This window comes from Erpetoichthys calabaricus, chromosome 12, assembly GCF_900747795.2.
Source record: "Erpetoichthys calabaricus chromosome 12, fErpCal1.3, whole genome shotgun sequence".
NCBI classification, from domain to species: Eukaryota; Metazoa; Chordata; class Cladistia; order Polypteriformes; family Polypteridae; genus Erpetoichthys; species Erpetoichthys calabaricus.
Window position 1 is genome coordinate 53,320,151 of NC_041405.2, and position 20,458 is coordinate 53,340,608.

At 38.4% G+C, this 20,458-nt stretch overlaps 1 protein-coding gene across 2 annotated transcripts in view; it reads right to left on the reverse strand.

Moving 5' to 3' along the window:
- nhsl2 (NHS-like 2) overlaps positions 1–20,458 on the reverse strand; it is a 147,081-nt gene that overhangs the window by 68,214 nt on the left and 58,409 nt on the right. For both annotated transcript variants that reach the window (XM_028815536.2, XM_028815534.2), the window contains exon 3: positions 2,856–2,992. In XM_028815536.2, the coding sequence (XP_028671369.2) occupies positions 2,856–2,992 (137 nt within the window). The remainder of the gene's footprint in view (positions 1–2,855; positions 2,993–20,458) is intronic.

Below are 20,458 nucleotides of genomic sequence, written 5' to 3' on the forward strand. Positions count from 1 at the left end.
CTTTGTTTATCTCTGCTATTTTGGTGGAGCAAAATTCAGAGAACAACAGCAGGCTTATTTGGGGAAGGTAAGAGTGCCGGCACACTGGCCCCTTTTGATCTAAGTGCTGTTTTTGAGTCATTTATACCCTTACTTTTGAAAGGGGGGAGCATAGCCTGTCACCCTGCTTCTAAGCACTTACTTTGTAATCAAAGCGGCAAACATGGAGTGAGTATTTGAAATCATTATGAATTCTCATCCTTGCCTTGTGTCCACTGTTAACACGAATCCAGCACTAGTCCCTTTCACAGTGACGATAAGGCTAATATCAGTTCTTGATGTTCAAGGAAAGTCAGTTTCAAGCAGTTTAAAATCTGCCCCTATTATCAAAAATTAGAGTATGCAGGGAAAAATATGAGAAATCTCTTATTAGTAAAAATAAAAAAGACCACTCTATTCTCATTCACAATAACACATGTGAAATCATCTGAGTATTGACAAAAAAGCTCTTGTCTTTGAAATTCTTAAGGGAACCATTTTATAATCCATTGTTTAAAAATGTAAAATCCTATGCCTTCAGTCATTAATCCATCCTTCATGATGTGAGAAGTTAACTTTAAAGCTCATTCGTTAAAGGAGTGCCTGGAACAAAACAGACCTGATGATATCAGATTGATCTTCTGCATGTGCCTTATTTTATAGACACCTGTAGATTGTACATAATGTTAACATAATTTTTATATACTGTAGCTGAAAAATATGTTGGAGTATGGCTTGAGATCAGAAAAAACCTGAGCCACTATTTGATGATCCCAGTTGTGGAAAATGCAGTTTTTGAGGTTTTTTTTGAAAGATTTATAAAATAAAAAGCTTGTAAACCTCAGACCTTTCCGATATTAATCTTCATAAACCTGTTACTTCTGTACTATTCTGTATTTATGGAGTGTGTTTTGGAATGACTTGATATATTGCAGTTTGTCTGAATGTGTGCTGGTCCCACTGTGAATAGCTCTAGTTGCAGTGCATGTCTGAGTCTTTCTGTCTCCCTTCCCCACTGGTTACATTGCTTTGGCAGTTACTGTAAAAAAAACTGGCTTGTTAATTTTTCCTGAATCCCTTTAAATTAGGGATGATCTTTACTTTCAAGAAGAGGTCTGGTTTGACAAACTCTAATAACGTAGTTGCTAGTTCCTGTCAATATAAACAGTATGCAGAAATGATCAAAAGGTTGAGTTGTTCAGCCAAACATCAGAATGCTCAAGACGCATGAATAAAGAAACTATGATTGTGGTATGATTATTGATGCTAGGCATGGTGGTTCCACTATCTCAGAAATAGCTCCCACCCCAATCCCCCAAAACAATGTTTATGCATGACACTCCATAGGTTTTATAGAGAAATGATGAAATATGATGAAAGTCTACAAAATATAATGAAAGTCTACAAATTTTCAGATAACAGTTTTCTACAATAGTGGTGTGCAAAAAGTACATTGCTAAATATACTACATGTTGGGCAGTGAAATAGATTGGTTACCCTGGGGGAGAGGACACTAAGTTCTACTTTTGTCAGCTTATAACAGGGACTTAAAGCTACAGTGGCCACACAATCACTAGAACCAGAAAACTGAAGACTAGAAAATGTTTGTTGGTCTGATCAATCTTGATTTCTGCTGCAATATGCAGGTGGTAATGTCAGAATTTGTTAATAGCATGAATCCATGGATCTCTTCTACCTTGTGCCAACAGTACAGGCTGGTGGAGGTAATGAGATGGTATAAGAATGTTTTCTTCAGCATATATTAGGCATCTTAATAGCAACTGAGCATAATTTGAATGCCCAATCATGCCTCAGCATGGTAGTTGACCATGTCATCCCTTTATGGCCACTATCTACTGTGTTTCAAATGAGTACTACCAGTGCATTACACTAACATGTTACAAAGCACACTGTCCTGCACAGTCCCCAAATCTAAATCCAAATGAGCACCTGTGGAATGAGGAGGAATGGGAAATGTGATGCATGAATATCTTGCCAAGGAACTGTATGATGTAGGTCACCATGGGCCAAAAGTCCTAAGTAATTTGTCCTGTGCCCTGTTGAACCCAAGGCTGGAATAATTCATGCTATTCTGAAGCAAAGCGGGTCTTACACAGTATTGGATTGGTGGACCTGATAAAGAGGTTCACTAAGTTTATGTTTAATATGTATGATTGCCTAACTGAGCACTAGTGTGAAATAAGAATTATATTGTCTTTGTGAAATAAGTAATAAAGCAACTCTACTAATTAACTACATCATAATTTAGTGTTACGTATACATTGTGTTCCTACAGCAAATAATTGCTGTGGCTAAAGTAATAATACAGTAATAACAGGTTATGTGTCATGTTTGGGAGCATTCCATTATTATAGTACTTTTGGAATGTATTTATTATATCATAACAGTGTAACTAATGGTAAGTATAACAGACATGGCTTGATGCACTGAATTAGCTGCTCACATATTGACAATAAGTAAATACTACATGTAAAGAGAAGATGCCTTTGTTTAGTTAAGTGAGCTGAGCTATGCAAATATAATTCTTTTTGAGGGAACAATGTAGATCTTCGTTTTAAATGTTTTAAAATGTTAAGATAATAATTTATAAAATTCTGCTTGATCTAAGTCAAAAAAGATAAAAGTTACAATTACCACAGACAATTCTTTAAATTTTTAAAATGCTGAATATTATTTTTCTGGAAGCAACTGTGAGCTTTAACCTTTTTGGAAATCACTGTTACAAATTTTAAGTTTCACATTCTATATGCTGCCCTTAACGCTTTATCATCTTTATTAATAGTAGAAGTCTATGGTAAAACATTACTTTCACTCACCAGGAAAATAAAACCCGTCTTCTTGTTGACGATCTGCTGAAGAGTCTGCTCCGGAGGGGGCCCCAAGTGATCCGAGCTGCAGCAGCGGAAAGTCTGTCCCGTTACTCTGCTGTCAGAATATGACCCTTCATATTCATCTACAAAAAAACAAAAGAAGTCACACAATTATGGCTTTGCCAGGACTGCATCCCCGAGAGAGTCTGTATTGTTGTATTTCTGCTGTGCTAGCCTTCGAAGAATAACGTGCTATCCACAGCAATCAAAAAGAGATCGATTAACTTTATATCCCCTCACCCTTTTTCTTTTGACAGCTGAACAAAAAAATGAACTTGTGCTCTGGGAAAATTTGGATGCCAAATTCCTAATGGCTCGTTGCCCAGCAATGCTGGGAGGTGGGAAACAATGTAACAACTTGAGTAAACAAAAGTCCTAAAAAGTTGGCAGGTCACTTCAGAAAATCTGTGTTTTCATCTCCTTAGATTAAAAACTCCACAATTAAACTTAAAAAGTAGGAAGCAAAAGGTGAAACAATCGCAGTTTCCATGTTTTGTGTAACTTGTGGATTTGTTTTTCCTTTCCTTTGATACTGGTGACTCTTACAATAAGTGATACCAGTCAGACCTACAGCTGAGGCAAAAAAGGCACAGGAAAATTCCACTTATCATTCCTATTTTGGGAAAAAAACTATGCTTTTTTTTATTTGCTCCCATTACGTAATGCTAATATAACTCTGTACCCCTTCTGCCACACAGCTTTCTTCACTGTAACTTTTTTTTTTCAACATTTTTCTTCAAAATATTTGCTCAGTATTAAATGGCCTTTTCTGTGGTGGTCCTTGGCTATACTGTCTGCTATATAGATTCCACTACAAAGACAGCCTCACAAGCATTCACACCAATACTTCTTCCTCACCGTCTCACTGATAGATACAATGCCATTTAAGCCTTTTCATTAATAAACTTTGACCAGTAAGAATTCCATTTCTAAATAGGTCACCCACCCTTTCGAATCTCTTGCCTACTGCTCCCTAATAATGAGAGCAATGATTAATGCATCACTTGATATTGCATTCCATTTGAACAAAGGACATTTTTTGAAGGATGCATGAAAAAAAGAAAGAAAAAAGAAACATGGAATCACAACAACTGAACATTTCATTAAATGTGATATATTATGGTCTTAACAGGGAAGGCTGTAGTGCTAAAGAGCTAAGGGTTACATGCAAGGAGTGAGAGTTTTTGTGGGTAAAGACATAATGGGGACCTACAAGGAGTAGGGTTGTCACCAGCCAATGATGGCATCCTGAAGGAATCAACACCTTGCCCTTTTCACAACTACTGATATTCAGTTTTTTCTTAAACATGAACACATCTTTCCACCAAGCACTTTCTAGCCCTCTGTTCATATCATCACAGATATATTTAGCTTTACTGACTACAACAGCTAACTATACTTTTTTGGTATTTCTAAATTTCTGTTTAGTGTTAAGGTAAACGGTATCATTAATCTTTTTTGTACTCTACTTTAAAATGCATTTTTCTTTCGCAAGTTGAATTAACGTTTTTACTTATGTATACTCACTTTTCTGTAAGTCTTATTGGGTGGCGGCTACAGTTAAAAACAGAATACTAAAAGAAATCATGTAACAAATAGTCACAGAATGTTAAAACATTTCCCACTCCCTTAAAAGTAATGTTTTTTTATTTTTTAATGGCACTTTACCTGGGTTGTGTGGTTCCTTGTTCAATTTTTGCTTGGCAAAGAACAGTTTTATTTTGGACAGAATTCTTTGCATATAAACTGGGTTTTTTTGGGCTTTGTAAAGGTTCTTCATATGTTGAAAAATCAAAAATCTTTAATGTATAACAAACTACCTAGCAGGATATGGACTGATCAAGAAAACCTCAATTTAACCAGTATTATGGTATGCATCAAGAATACTTTTAAAATCAAGGACCCATTTGGATTTGACAACTTTGTTATTATCTGTTTATGACTGTTTATGACTGCTGCCTCGCAGTTAGGAGACCCGGGTTCGCTTCCTGGGTCCTCCCTGCGTGGAGTTTGCATGTTCTCCCTGTGTCTGCGTGGGTTTCCTCCCACAGTCCAAAGACATGCAGGTTAGGTGGATTGGCGATTGTAAATTGGCCCTAGTGTGTGCTTGGTGTGTTTGTGTGTGTCCTGCGGTGGGTTGGCACCCTGCCCGGGATTGGTTCCTGCCTTGTGCCCTGTGTTGGCTGGGATTGGCTCCAGCAGACCCCTGTGACCCTGTGTTCAGATTCAGCGGGTTGGAAAATGGATGGATGGATGGACTGTTTATGAAGCCTGTTATGGATCTAAATAAATAAAGATTCTTACTGAAACATTTATTTGGATGTTTCTTTTGGGGACCAAAAATGGTTCCCTTATGGCATTGCTCTGAACTGCTCTAGCACCTTTATTTTTTTTAAGAGTGTAGTACCACTGGACACAAGGCAGTAACCAAACCTGAAAAGCGTTTTAGTCCATTACATGTCCAAAAAATCACAAGGCCATTTACAAATCAACTCAACCTGCATGTCTTTGTATTTTGGAGGATGTCAGAATAGTGGGTAAAAACAAGCCAAATTGTACGATGACAGTGTGGGATTTGAATTTGGTTCTTTGGAACTACTGTATGAGCCAAACATGCCAACCATTATGACAGTGCACCACTTGACTAAAAACAGACCAAAGTTAACATATCTTTAGATACCTATTTGATAATAACCCAAAACTAAAAAATATGAATAGTTCGCCGGGTTTGTATGTGTAACAGTGTCTGTAGTTTGGAGGCTTTAGTACATGATTCCCATAGCAGCACGCTAGAACATTGGTGGATTGGTGTTTTTGATTAAGTCATTTTAAAGTAACAGTCTTGATCTACTGGACTAATTCCCTTCATGATTTTGAACACTTCAATCATGTCACCTCTTAATCTTCATTTGCTTAAACTGGAAAGGCTCAGCTCTTTTAATCTTTCCTCGTAACCCATCCCCTGTAGCCCTGGAATCAACCTAGATGCTCTTCTCTGAAGTTTTTCCAGTGCTGCTATGTCCTTTTTGTAGCCTGGAGACCAAAACTGTACGTAGTACTCCAGATAAGACCTCTTCAATGCGTTATAAAGCTTGAGCTTAACCTTCTTGGACTTATACTCTACACAGTATGGCACTATGTAATTTAATATTCTGTTAGCCTTCTTAATGGCTTCTGAACACTGCCTGGCAGTTGATAGGAGTTGAAGTGGACTCAACACTAAGTCCTTCTCATAACGTGGACTTTCAATTTTCAGACTTCCCAGTGAGTACTCAAACCTACCACTTTTGCTTCCTACATTTAATACTTTACATTTACTTACCTTAAATTTCATCTGCCCAAACACTTTATGCTGCCCAACTCCCTCTGTAGTGATTCAGTGAATTCTAGATCATCTGCCAATTTACCTAGCACCAGGCCACTAATATCATAGTCCTATCTATATTTAAGTAGGCAATGTGCTATCACGGGTATCCACATTTGGGAAAAATATAAAGCAAACAAGTCAGGGTGGTAAAATTGTGAAAATTTAGGATTATTGGGTGTTCAGGATTATTGCATCTGTTTTTTCACTTTTTACTTCTAGAATTCATTGTGGGCTGTGATGATTTTTGTTTATTTTGATATTTTGGTAAAGACCCCTGCATGCTTATGACCTTGTCAGCTCTTTCATCCCCAGTCTTGTTAAATCCTGCCTTCAGGCTTGCTATTTCCATCTTAAGCATAACAGACAGAAGTTTTAAAGCTGATTTCTTTTCATTTGACTTCCTGTTCACTGGCATTTCACAGCCATCATCGGTATGCTTTGTGTTTGTTGCAAATCTCTGAAAGGATTATGCGTTGGCAGCACCCGCAATTAAATTACAGTCCACTGCAAGCTTGGCCATGCCTGTGCATATATGCACATGGAAAACAAAAAGATTCACAGAGGGACAGCTAATATATATGCTACACCTAACAGGTGAGATTAGAACATTAGAACACTGTTGACGAGAACAGGCCATTCAGCCCAACAAAGCTTGCCAGTCCTATCCACTTATTTCTTCCAAAAAAACATCAAGTCGAGTTTTGAAAGTCCCCAATGTCTTACTGTCTACCACACTACCTGGTAGCTTATTCCAAGTGTCTATTGTTCTTTGAGTAAAGAAAAACTTCCTAATGCTTGTGCGAAATTTAACCTTAACAAGTTTCCAGCTGTGTCCCCGTATTCTTGATGAACTCATTTTAAAATAACAGTCTCGATCCACTGTACTAATTCCCTTCATAATTTTAAACACTTCAATCATGTCACCTCTTAATCTTCTTTTGCTTAAACTGTAAAGGCTCAGCTCTTTTAATCTTTCCTCATAATTCAACCCCTGTAGCCCTGAAATCAGCCTAGTCGCTCTTCTCTGGACCTTTTCTAGTGCTGCTATGTCCTTTTTGTAGCCTGGAGACCAAAACTGCACACAGTACTCAAGATGTGGCCTCACCAGTGCATTATAAAGGTTGAGCATAACCTCCTTGGACTTGTACTTCATACATCGTGCTATATAACCTAACATTCTGTTAGCCTTCTTAATGGCTTCTGAACACTGTCGGGAAGTCAATAGCTTAGAGTCCACTATGACTCCTAAATCCTTCTCATAAGGTGTACTCTCGATTTTCCGACTGCCCATTGTGTATTCAAACCTAACATTTTTACTTCGTATGTGTAATACTTTACATTTACTGACATAAAATTTCATCTACCACAAATCTGCCCTAGCCTGTATGCTATCCAAGTCCTACTGTAATGATATAACTGATTCCAAATTATCTGCTAATCCACCTATCTTGGTATCATCTGCAAACTTAACCAGCTTGTTACTTATATTGCTATCTAAATCATTTATGTATATTAAAAATGGCAGCGGCCCTAGTACTGACCCCTGTGAAACACCACTCTTAACATCAGCCAGTTCTGATGAGGTTCCTTGCACCATCACCCTCTGCTTCCTGTGTCTGAGCCAATTCTGCACCCATCTAAAAACATCACCCTGAACTCCCACTTCTTTTAATTTGATGCCCAACCTCTCATGTGGCACCTTATGAAATGCTTTCTGAAAGTCCAGATAAATAATATCATATGCTCCACTTTGATCGTATCCTTTTGTTGCCTCCTCATAGAATTCCAGCATGTTCATAAAACACGACCTCCCTATTCTGAACCCATGCTGACTGTTCAGAATAACTCCTGTCCTTGCCAGGTATTGCTCAATCTTATCCTTAATAATTCCTTCCATTAATTTTCCTGTAATGCATGTTAAGCTTACTGGCCTATGAAAGTCCCTTTTTATATAATGGGATGATATTTGCCATTTTCCAGTCCTTCGGAATCTCTCCAATGTGCAGTGACTTCCTAAAAATACGTGTCAAGGGTTTATATATGTGTATATTAATTTAATTTAATATTGTTTTTTGTATCAGTAAGGTGCTGCTGGAGTATGTGAATTTCCCCTTGGGATTAATAAAGTATCTATCTATCTATCTATCTATCTATCTATCTATCTATCTATCTATCTATCTATCTATCTATCTATCTATCTATCTATCTATCTATCTATCTATCTATCTGCTAGCCTCCTTAAGAACTCATGGGTAAATAATATCTGGTCCTGGTGATTTGTTTAATTTCATTTTATTTAATCTGAGCAGCACTTCCACCTCTAACAATTTCCAAATCCCTTAGTACCTCCTTAGTAGTCCCTGTTACCTCTGGGAGGTTATCCACTTGCTCAGTTGTAAACACCTCAGAAAAATGTAAGTTTAGGGCATCCGCTATTTCACTGTCTGTATCTTTTAATTCCCCTTTACTATTTCTGATGCACTTGACCTCCTCCTTGACTGTTCTTTTACTACTAAAATACTGAAAGAATCTCTTAGGGTCATCTTTCGCCTTATCTGCTATATTTCTCTCCAACCGTCTTTTAGCCTCCCTGATATCCTTCTTAGTGGTTGCCCTCATGTTCTCATATGCTCTGCAATTCACTTTGCAGTCATTAATCTTATATGCCTTATAAAGCAGTTTTTTCCTTTGCAACTTCTTTTTTAAATCTTTATTAATCCACCGTAGAGTTTTTTTTAGTTTCCTATTAATTCCAAATTTAGGTATGTATCTGTCCTGCATTACATGTAAAACATTTTTAAACCTGTTCCACTGCTCCTCGACTGTCTCCACACTTAAAAGCTTATCCCAGTGTATCCTACTTAGACGTTGTCGCATCAGCTCAAAATTTGCCCTACCAAAGTTCAACTTAACAATTTTAGTCTCTGCATCTGTACTCTTACAAAATACTGAGAATTGTATTACATTATGGTCACTTGACCCTAGTGGTTCAATCACCTCTACACCCTCAATTCTATCATGATTATTACAAAATACTAAATCCAGACAGGCTTCACCCCTTGTTGGTGCTTTAACATGCTGTGTTAGAAAACAGCCACTGATTACTTCTAAAAACTCCTGCTCTTGTGCTCCTCCATCTGCAAGGTTATCCCAGTTAATATTTGGATAATTAAAGTCCCCCATGACTATAATATCTCCCTGTAAACTTGCCTTTTTGATATTACAAAAAAGATGTGTGTTGAAATTAATGTCTGAATTGGGTGGTCTATAACACACTCCTAAAAGAAGACCTCTTTCCCTAATATTGTCCAGGCGAAGCCACATGTCCTCACTAAGATGGGGCTCATCATCCAACTGAAGAGGACTTACATTTAAATCCTGTATGGCATAAACAGCAACTCCACCTCCTTTTCTGTTCTGTCTATCCTTCCTAAAAAATATGTATCCCTTTATGTTACACTTATCCCCATCTTTGTTATTTAGCCAGGTTTCCGTTATTGCTATAATATCATAATTATGCTCTGCTACATACAACTCCAACTCACTTACCTTATTTTTGATACTTCTAGCATTAAGGCAAGCTATTTTTAATGTGTTACTCCTTCTACATTTAAATGTTTGTTTAGAATTTATATTACTATGCATTTTTATTTCTACACCATTGTTTGTTCTTCCATGTATAGATCTAAACCTGGCCTGGCCTAAACTCCCTGCCTCGACTAGCCTACACATATGCCTCCCCAATACATTGGTGCCCCTCCAGTTCAGATGTAACCCGTCACGGCGGAACAGGTCCCATCTGTTCCAAAAGGAGTTCCAATGCCCCATAAACCTATACCCTTCTACCCTGCACCAAGATTTCAGCCATGCGTTAAGCCTTCTAATCTCCTCAATCTTACCTGGACTGGCGCGTGGCACAGGCAGAACTTCGAAGAAGACTACCTTGTCAGTTCTGCTCCTCAGCTTGGCACCTAACTCCTTGAATTTGGATCGCAGAACTGACAGACTACCCTTATGTATGTCATTTGTTCCAACATGGACAATGACAACTGGATCCACCCCCGCTCTGGCCAAGAGCCTATCCACCCTTCCAGGGAGGTCTCCCACCTGTGCTCCCGGAAGGCAACACACCGTGCGAGACACTCTCTCTCTCTCTCTGGAGCACACCTGCACTCCAATCCCGCTAATGATTGAGTCCCCAACTATCACTACCTCTCTCTTTTTGGGAACTGGTTTTGAGGTGGCCCGTTGGGGTTCCTCATCCCTACCTACCACCTCAGAATTATCAGAGACACTGTCCAGCTCCACAAGAACATGATAACGGTTTGACACTTCTAATTCTGGGGTTGATGCCCCCGGACAGTGTACACCCTTTACCTTACGTCATATTGCATGACTGTGCTGCATTTTTTAATTCTTTTAATATGCCCCTTATATTTCCATGTAATCATAAATTTATTGTATATCTGAAAAGCAGCAAGCAGAACTGAATTGGAACAAATGAATACTTCAGTGGCACATCACTACACTGGAATTTCTATGTTCTTAATTTTCACATGAGGCCTAAAGCCAAATAAGGTCAAGTTGTTGGGTATCTTTGACCTCAGTGTGCTCATTTGTGCACTGAAGACTAGTGCACCATCCAGGGAGTTGTATGTAATATTGAGAATACAGCAGTGTGTCTTTCTTTACATCCTGTTGGACCACTAAAAATAGTAGGGGATGTGCTGTACTACAAGTTTTATGGACTGGCCACTTTGCAGACACAGCCAGTCTCTTAGCCTTTTACCAAAATTAGTTAACTTCCAACAATACCAAGCATCTTATGAGGTCAAAATGATATTTATAAGTGAATTACACTACAGTAGCAGTTTCATTATGTGAACAAGTAAATTTTACAATTCCATCACTTTTAAATCAGCAGGACACTGAAAAGAAATTGATAAAGCTTGAAGTTAAAACACAGATTATTTTAAAAATGGAGCTCAGTGGAAAACTCAGACATTGATAGAAGGAGGGAATGAGATGAAACCATAAGTAAGCAAGTCATGCAAGCCAACACAGACGTAACATCCAAGGTTTCATTTACTAGTTGGGACACACGCCAGTGTTGAGTAGCCCTGTTTAGGATTAATGGGTTACAAATATAAAAAGATAAAAAGAAAAAAGTTACCTAATCCTACACTACAAATCTGTAACCCTTGTCTAATAATTAGAGTAAGATAAAGAACAGTGCCAAAAAGACATCATAAAAGCAGGCAACTAAGAGTGAGATAGAGACTGGGAAATATATACTCACCAGCCACTTTATTAGGTACACCTGTTCAACTGCTTGTTAATGCAAACATCTAATCAGCCAATCACATGAAAGCAACTAAATGCATTTAGGCAATAGACATTGTCAAGACAACCTGCTAAAGTTCAAACCGAGCATCAGAATGTGGAAGAAAGGTGATTTAAGTTACTTTGAATTTGGCATTTTTGTTGGTGCCAAATGGGCTGGTCTGTGTATTTCAGAAAATGCTAATCTGTTGAGATTTTCACACACAACCGTCTCAAGAAGTTATAGAGAGTGGTCAGGAAAAAGGAAAATATCTAGTCAGTGGCAGTTCCCTGGAGTGAAATGCCTTGTTGAAGCCAGAGGTCAGAGGAGAATAGCCAGACTGGTATGAGCAAATAGAAAAGTAACAGTAACTCAAATAACCACTCTTTACAAATGAAGTATACAGAAGAGCATCTCTGAAAGCACAACATGTTGAACCTTGAAGCAGATGGGCTACAGCAGCAGGAAACCACACTGGGTGCCACTCCTGTCAGCTAAGAGCAGACAACTGAGGATACAATTCACATGGGGTCATCCAAATTAGAAATAGAAGACTGGAAAAATATTGCCTGATCTGATGAGTCTCAATTTCTGCTGCAATATTCGGGTGGTAGGGTCAGAATTTGACATCAACAATATGAGAGCATGGATCCATCCTGCCTTGTATCAATCGTTCAGGCTGGTGGTGGTGGTGGTGTGGGGGATATTTTCTTGGCACACTTGGAGCCCTTTAGTATCAAGTGAACATTGTTTAAATGCCATCGCCTACCTGAGTATTGTTAATGACTGTGCTCTTCCCTTTATGATCACAGTGTATCCATCTTCTGATGACTGCTTGAAGCAGATAACGCTTCATGTCACAAAGCTCAAATCATCTCAAACTAGTTTCCTGAACATGACAAATGAGTTCACTGTACTCAAATGGCCTCCACAGTCACCAGTTCTCAATCCAATAGACACCTCTGACAAATCTGCAGCAATTGTGTGATGCTTTCATGTCAATGTGGACCAAAATCCCTGAGGAATGTTTACTGCACCTTGTTGAAGTCTTTCCACAAAGAATGATGTCAGTTCTGATGGCAAAAGGGGGTCCAACTCCGTACTAGCAAGGTGTACCTAATAAAGTTGACAGTGAATATAAATCAAAGCACACCAGAAAAGCAAATTACTTGGAATTTGGGATTTTCCAAGGAAACCATAAAATGACAACAAATGCATATTATTACCTAGCACAAGCCAAATCAGGCACTTGCCCATTGGCGTCATCAAAGTTCCTGTAATCAAAGCTTAGTTTAGAAGAACTGCTGAGATTTAAGGCTGTGTGGCAGGGTGGAGGCCACTTTTAGAAGATGATGTGTGCAAAAGGAGTTAAGGGCTGCCTTTCATGCAGAAACCGTGGGTGTCTTGCAGCTGAGCTGTTCAAATTGGAGCTGAGGGGATGTAGGCGTTAAGCATATGCCTGAAATTGCAAAGGAAAAGGTGAACAAAGTCAAAGAGAGCTGTGTAAGCATAAAGAAGAATGAGGACATGGTGTATACACTCTGTCAGACTTAGTGGCCTGTCTGATCAGGTAGGTCTAAGGGCATTTTGCTTGCTCTGTCACCTGATGACAAAAAAAAATAACATGCATATTGATGCGATTAGTTGACAAAGTTCAGAGCTAACAAGCTTTAGTGTTAAGATTTTTAATTTGGCTTTACCTACAGGAGCTCAGACATATCAATTCAAAAAGCCTGTATCAGATTCTTACCCAGCCATCCATCTCATGTCCACACCAGGTGAGGGCCTATTCAAAATGCTTACCCTGGTAGGAGGTTTTCTATCCTATATTTGAAACACATGCACGTTATACCTGAAGCTAGAGGAATAGACTCTGGCTACCTGCAATACTGTAACAGAAATATCATGTCCACAAAGTGGATCAATGAAGTAATGACAAGTATGATAGAGGAATGAGTGAACTCAAAGCAGTTGACAAACTGAGAAGGACCTCCAAGTCCAGACTGTTGTCACATCAGCATGGGCTTTTCATAGAGGAGACATACTGTACATAAATGCTCAAAATCTACAGTCCATAGTGAGAAATACAGTTTAAATCATACAGAATGCCTGTGGAAATGTGGAAACAGGGAAGGCATTATAAGGTGATCAACATTCAACTTTAAATACTAGATAATTTGTAAAATAATTGGCTTCATTGTTTTGACAGAAATGTGTTGAAATAGTTGCTTAGAGTACAATCCATGAATGCTGTATTGTTACAGTTGTGATGCTGGTTGTTTAAATCCAGCTTGCTCACTGTTTAGAGAAGAGTCTAACTGAGGAGGCCTAAGGAGAAATTATCTGTGCATGCGGTACGCAGCCTAATGACAATCTAAAGTGGGAGTTTTAAATTCCAGTCCTGGGACCCCTGTGACTGCAGACTTTTGTTCATTTTAAATCTCATTGTGTAATTGTCTGTTTTATTTTATCTTCTCTTCTCTTATTTTGCATTTAGGAAAAAAGTGTGAAATTTACATTCATTAGCAGTTTAGAAATACAGGTGCTGGTCATAAAATTAGAATATCATGACAAAGTTGATTTATTTCAGTAATTCCATTCAAAAAGTGAAACTTGTATATTAGACTCATTCATTACACACAGACTGATGTATTTCAGATGTTTATTTCTTTTAATGTTGATGATTATAACTGACAACTAATGAAAGTCCCAAATTCAGTATCTCGGAAAATTAGAATATCAATTAAGACCAATGCAAAAAAAATGGATTTTTAGAAATGTTGGCCAACTGAAAGGTATGAACATGAAAAGTATGAGCATGTACAGCACTCAATATTTAGTTGGGGCTCCTTTGGCCTGGATTACAGCAGCAATGCGGCGTGGCCTGTAGTCGATTAGTCTGTGGCACTGCTCAGGTGTTATGAAAGCCCATGTTGCTCTGATAGTGGCCTTCAGCTCTTCTGAATTGTTGGGCCTGGCGTATTGCATCTTCCTCTTCACAATACCCCATAGATTTTCTATGAGGTTAAGGTCAGGCGAGTTTGCTGGCCAATCAAGAACAGGGATACCATGGTCCATAAACCAGGTACTGGTAGCTTTGGCACTGTGTGCAAAAGAACAGGGATACCATGGTCCATAAACCAGGTACTGGTAGCTTTGGCACTGTGTGCAGGTGCCAGGTCCTGCTGGAAAATTAAATCTGCATCTCCATAAAGTTTGTCAGCAGCAAGAAGCATGAAGTGCTCTAAAACTTCCTGGTAGACGGCTGCGTTGACCTTGGACCTCAGAAAACACAATGGACCAACACCAGCAGATGACATGGCACCCCAAACCATCACTGACTGTGGAAACTTTACACTGGACCTCAAGCAACGTGGATTCTGTGCCTCTTCTCTCTTCCTCCAGACTCTGGGACCTTGATTTCCAAAGGAAATGCAAAATTTACTTTCATCAGAGAACATAACTTTGGACCACTCAGCAGCAGTCCAAAGGCGAGACGCTTCTGACGCTGTCTCTTGTTCAAGAGTGGCTTGACACAAGGAATGCGACAGCTGAAACCCATGTCTTGCATACGTCTGTGCGTGGTGGTTCTTGAAGCACTGACTCCAGCTGCAGTCCACTCTTTGTGAATCTCCCCCACATTTTTGAATGGGTTTTATTTCACAATCCTCTCCAGGGTGCGATTATCCCTATTGCTTGTACACTTTTTTCTACCACATCTTGTCCTTCCCTTCGCCTCTCTATTAATGTGCTTGGACACAGAGCTCTGTGAACAGCCAGCCTCTTTAGCAATGACCTTTTGTGTCTTGCCCTCCTTGTTCAAGGTGTCAATGGTCGTCTTTTGGACAACTGTCAAGTCGGCAGTCTTCCCCATGATTGCGTAGCCTACAGAACTAGACTGAGAGACCATTTAAAGGCTTTTGCAGGTGTTTTGAGTTAATTAGCTGATTAGAGTGTGGCACCAGGTGTCTTCAATATTGAACCTTTTCACAATATTCTAATTTTCCAAGATACTGAATTTGGGACTTTCATTAGTTGTCAGTTATAATCATCAAAATTAAAAGAAATAAACATTTGATTAAACATCAGTCTGTGTGTAATGAATGAATCTAATATACAAGTTTTACTTTTTGAATGGAATTACTGAAATAAATCAACTTTGTCATGATATTCTAATTTTATGACCAGCACCTGTATTTGTATTTCTGCCACAGTTTTAAGTTCTTAGCATTTTACCTTGAACTCACCTTTTTTCTGTGGAGTTTTCTGCCTTAATTGTATCCTAATAATGACATTTCACAAAGAACAAAGCAGACACAGTAATGAAAGGATTGACACCAGAAATTTCCCTGCAGTGGGTTTACCAAATTGTATTCTCTAGCAGGAATTTATGTTTGTTACCTGAGGATAATTTAGTTTTTTTGTTTATTGGATTTTAAAATTTTTATCATCATGTTTTTCCTGGGCGGCACGGTGGCGCAGTGGTAGCGCTGCTGCCTCGCAGTTAGGAGACCCGGGTTCGCTTCCCGGGTCCACCCTGCGTGGAGTTTGCATGTTCTCCCCGTGTCTGCGTGGGTTTCCTCCGGGCGCTCCAGTTTCCTCCCACAGTCCAAAGACATGCAGGTTAGGTGGATTGGCGATTCTAAATTGGCCCTGGTGTGTGGGTGTGTTTGTGTGTGTCTTGTGGTGGGTTGGCACCCTGCCCAGGATTGGTCCCCTGCCTTGTGCCCTGTGTTGGCTGGGATTGGCTCCAGCAGACCCCCATGACCCTGTGTTCGGATTCAGCGGGTTGGAAAATGGATGGATGGATGGATGGATGTTTTTCCTTCCACTTTTATAGATGTTCTGATAATTTAAAATCATTATTTGCTAGTGACCACGCTACTGAGTCTGACACTGAAGTAGCCATGACCTTTCAGCATTCAGTGTTATTTGCTCTGGTGTCTATTGTACTTGTTAAATGTAATTAGGACACTAGACTTCAATGGAGGCAGTTTGAAATGGATTATTATGTGTTTGCTTTGGATCTCTGTACTTCAGTAAGTTGATTTTTGTTTTCTATTAAATAAAATGAAGTTATGTTTTTTAATATGTTTTTGTTTGTCATGGCTAACGTGTTTTTTGGACATATAAAAGAAACTTGAGGGTCTGGAGAAAATTCACCAAAAAAGGAACAATGTAATAATGCAAAAAGCAAACCAGCATTGCATACAAATTGCTGAAGTTTTGAGATAATGGCATCAACTATTGTACCGTTATGGTACCCTGACTACAATTTATATATTACTTTATTATAGTGTTGAGTGACATGACAACTATTGTCACCACAACACAAAGTTAGCTTTGGTGCAGACCTGTTTGTTTTATGTGGAAATTACCCTGATAGTCTAAATACATCTAGTCAGATTGAATGGTGTGTTTAACTTCCGTGTAGGATAAGTAACTGTGTGGCTATCTTTTGTGCCCACTGCTTGCGGAATATTCTCTGCCTGGAATGCTGTCTGGTCTAGTGTGCTGGTATTTTGTGTTAAATGTTATAATATTGTTATTTATTAGCAAACATTTTATTGATGCTGATCAATGTGAAAGAGGGGTCTAATAATGTGTGTTGTCTTTGTTTGAAAGCTTTTGACAGTATAAGATCTTTGGCATTTTTTTTTGCAAATAATGAATTTCAGTTGTGAGCTGTGATGAGAAGCCATGTGATGAGAAATTGGTGCCGCATTTTCGCTGTGCTGAGAGTTGTAAGCGTGTCCAAAAAGTAGTGTTACTACAGTGTTCACCATACATGATGCATAGTAACAGCAACTTCAGTCTCAAACTATATTCAATAATTAACACTGTTTGACAATGATGTGAAAATAGGCCATGGAAGTTGTTAAAAGATGAAAAACATCTTTTCATTTTAAATCATTTAACTTGCAGTCTGTGTTAATGAGGATAAAACAAAAGGTGTTAGCTGAGAACATCATTCTTTACAAATAAACAAAACTGTGGTGTTGCAGGAGGTGCATCTCAGTCATCTGGGCACTAAGGAAGGATGATGGTGTTGTAATGAAGGCCTAGGGCTACTCAGATTAATAGTTTTATACAATTAGCAATACATTTTTTTTAATTATTAATTGCTTTTTAGGATCTCTGAAGACAGGCTTAAGATTTTGCCTTTGTAAGCAAATTTCATATCTAAACTAATTTTGGCAGTTGTTCATATTATTTATTTATACTATAATAATGTAACCTTGCATTCAGGCAAGTGTGTGTCATAGAAGATGGTGTTGCTGCTTTCCAGACTTTCGACCCCAACATCTCTCAGTGAGTAGTGAGCAAGACTTAAAAATTCCAGTTTTGCCCACTGTCAAGTGCTGTCAGGTGGACTGGTGACTCTAAAATGGTCTAGTATGTATGAGTATACCATCCAATGGACAGAGTTTCTGTAATGGGGCCTTTGCAGACAGAATAGACTCCAAGAAATTTTGAACCAGAAAAACAGGCTCAGAAAATGATCTAACTGTGTGGATAATGGATTAGTGGAGTGATTTACTGCTGTGCTGTGATATTGTGAAGAATGTCTGGAGACGGCTGGACAGCCAGTTGGCGAACATCATTTAGACTTTGACTTTATACAAAAACTCTGGGTCTCCAGATGTTCATTTCTCAGAATATGTATAAACTAGAGTTTTGTTTCCTGCCCTCCTTGCTGTCTAACCATAGCTTAGCACACATTTTATATTTTTTTAAATATGGAACCACTACAAGAACCTGCAAAAATTGTAACAGATATATTTTGTTATACCGTCCTGTGAAAATGTAAATACACCCGTTTTCAGTGTTGCATATTGTGAAATTCTGCCTTGTAATTGGCAGCAAAGAACCTCATTATTTTGTCCATGGCTGTTCAGTATGTATTATAGCAGACAGGGTTTGACGGTTTTTCCCTCCCTTTTAGTATGGATTGGGGTTCAGGACTACAGGGATTCCTGGGGAGGAGTTTCCAGAGGATGTCTCCAAGAGTGTCACAAGGAATTCCTGGCATTGGATATATTCCCAGATGAGGCTTCAAAACCTCCTACCTGTCTTGTTTTCAGAGAACATCTTTAATATAAGAATAATTTAATTATTTGAAATGAAAAAAACCTTTCCCACATCGATTAGCAGTACTGTATACTGAAAGTCGATTACAGCTTTTTATTTTAAGCATCTAAGCATTTCACTACACATTGTACTATTTGATTTGATTTAATTTGGGCTGCTTAATAAGGTACAGTAAATCTGGTAAAAGTATAATAACAGTTTTATCATAAAAACATTTAATACATTTTGTATTTGCACATTTAATAGCATTGTTTAGGCTCATTTCTGTGTATGTTGTTTATAGAATCAAGCAAAATATCCGAAGCAGAGGTCATAATGTATGCACCCTTAGTTCAGATAATAAGGCTATATTTACTGAATGTATCACTATGGTAACACAAAACAGGGAACCAAAATATTACATGATGGTTTCACAATATACATTGTGTTAAATCAGTTGGTATACAAGTAACGTGCAATGAAAAAGAACATAATTGAAATTATAGCATTAGAATAATCGAATATGGTTATTTATTTTTAAAGCAAAGGTCCAAGTGTATTACTGATGTAAGCAGGATATACAGCATTGGAGTGTTTGAGCCAACATGCCACCAGCACTGTGGACAGAGTTACAATGAATTTTGTTAGAAATCACAAAGTTTTGGGCTCCTTGTGTAGCTTTAAATTACCAAGTATGGAATTTTCACTAGTTCATGGGACTTTCAGTAGTAGCCATAAAGCTAAAGAAAACCTGCTCAATGTGAACGAGACCTAAGGATCATCAAACTGTGCCGGGTTGTGCAAAGGCTGTAGCCTGTCCTGGCAGCACTTGTTGCAAGGCAGGAAACGGCAATGGACAGGACACTAATTCATTCTAAGGCCCACCCAGGCACACACCCACACAAGCCAGTTTAAAGTCACCAGTTAACTTAATTTGCGTATATTTTTTGATGTGGAAAGAAAGCCAGAGTATGTGGAGGAAAACCTACAAAGACAAAGGAAGAACAGGCAAACTCCACAAAGAAATTACCAGGTGTATAATTTGGACTCTGAACACTACATTTGTGTGGCAGCAGTGCTAATCACCGTGCCACCCATAACACAAAAATGGCACCCAAAAAAGACATTAATTTTTATGTTCAGTAAAAAAAAAAGTAATTGGGAAATTCATTCTTATCTGTCTTAATCCATTCATTTTCTGTGTAAAGTCTCTATTTACCCCCTGTTCAAAAGTGTTTCTTCCCACTGCCCAGAAACATGCTGTCCCATTAATTTATTAGTCATTAAAATCACTCAGTGTCACAAATCAGTAATATTTTGTTTTAGAGAGCCTGCCAACTGGACCTTAACTTGGGAAAGGGACTTGGAAATTAAAATGGTCATTGTACAGTTATGACTAAAGGTTATTTACAAATGTGACACTAGGGATCTGTGTTTACTCTCTTTTATCCACAGTGGAATCCTAGTTTGCAGCTGCCACTTTTCAAGGAACATTAAAAGAGATACATTCTATTAACTTCCAAATCTGAAGAGATCCAAAGCCCAGTGTCTCATGCCAGTGGCAGTTTGATAGGACTTGGTTTTTAATTCAGTTTCTAACAACATTTGTGCTTCTGTGAACTAATGTTGATGTTTAAATATACATTGGTATAAAATTAGATCCATCTGATTAATTTAAAGTACACACAGTAGGCCGATTGCCTCATTGCAAACCCAAACTGGAGTAAACATGTCTAATAATGTTGGGATGGGTTAATGAACTCTATATATTTTCTGACCCTTTAAGCT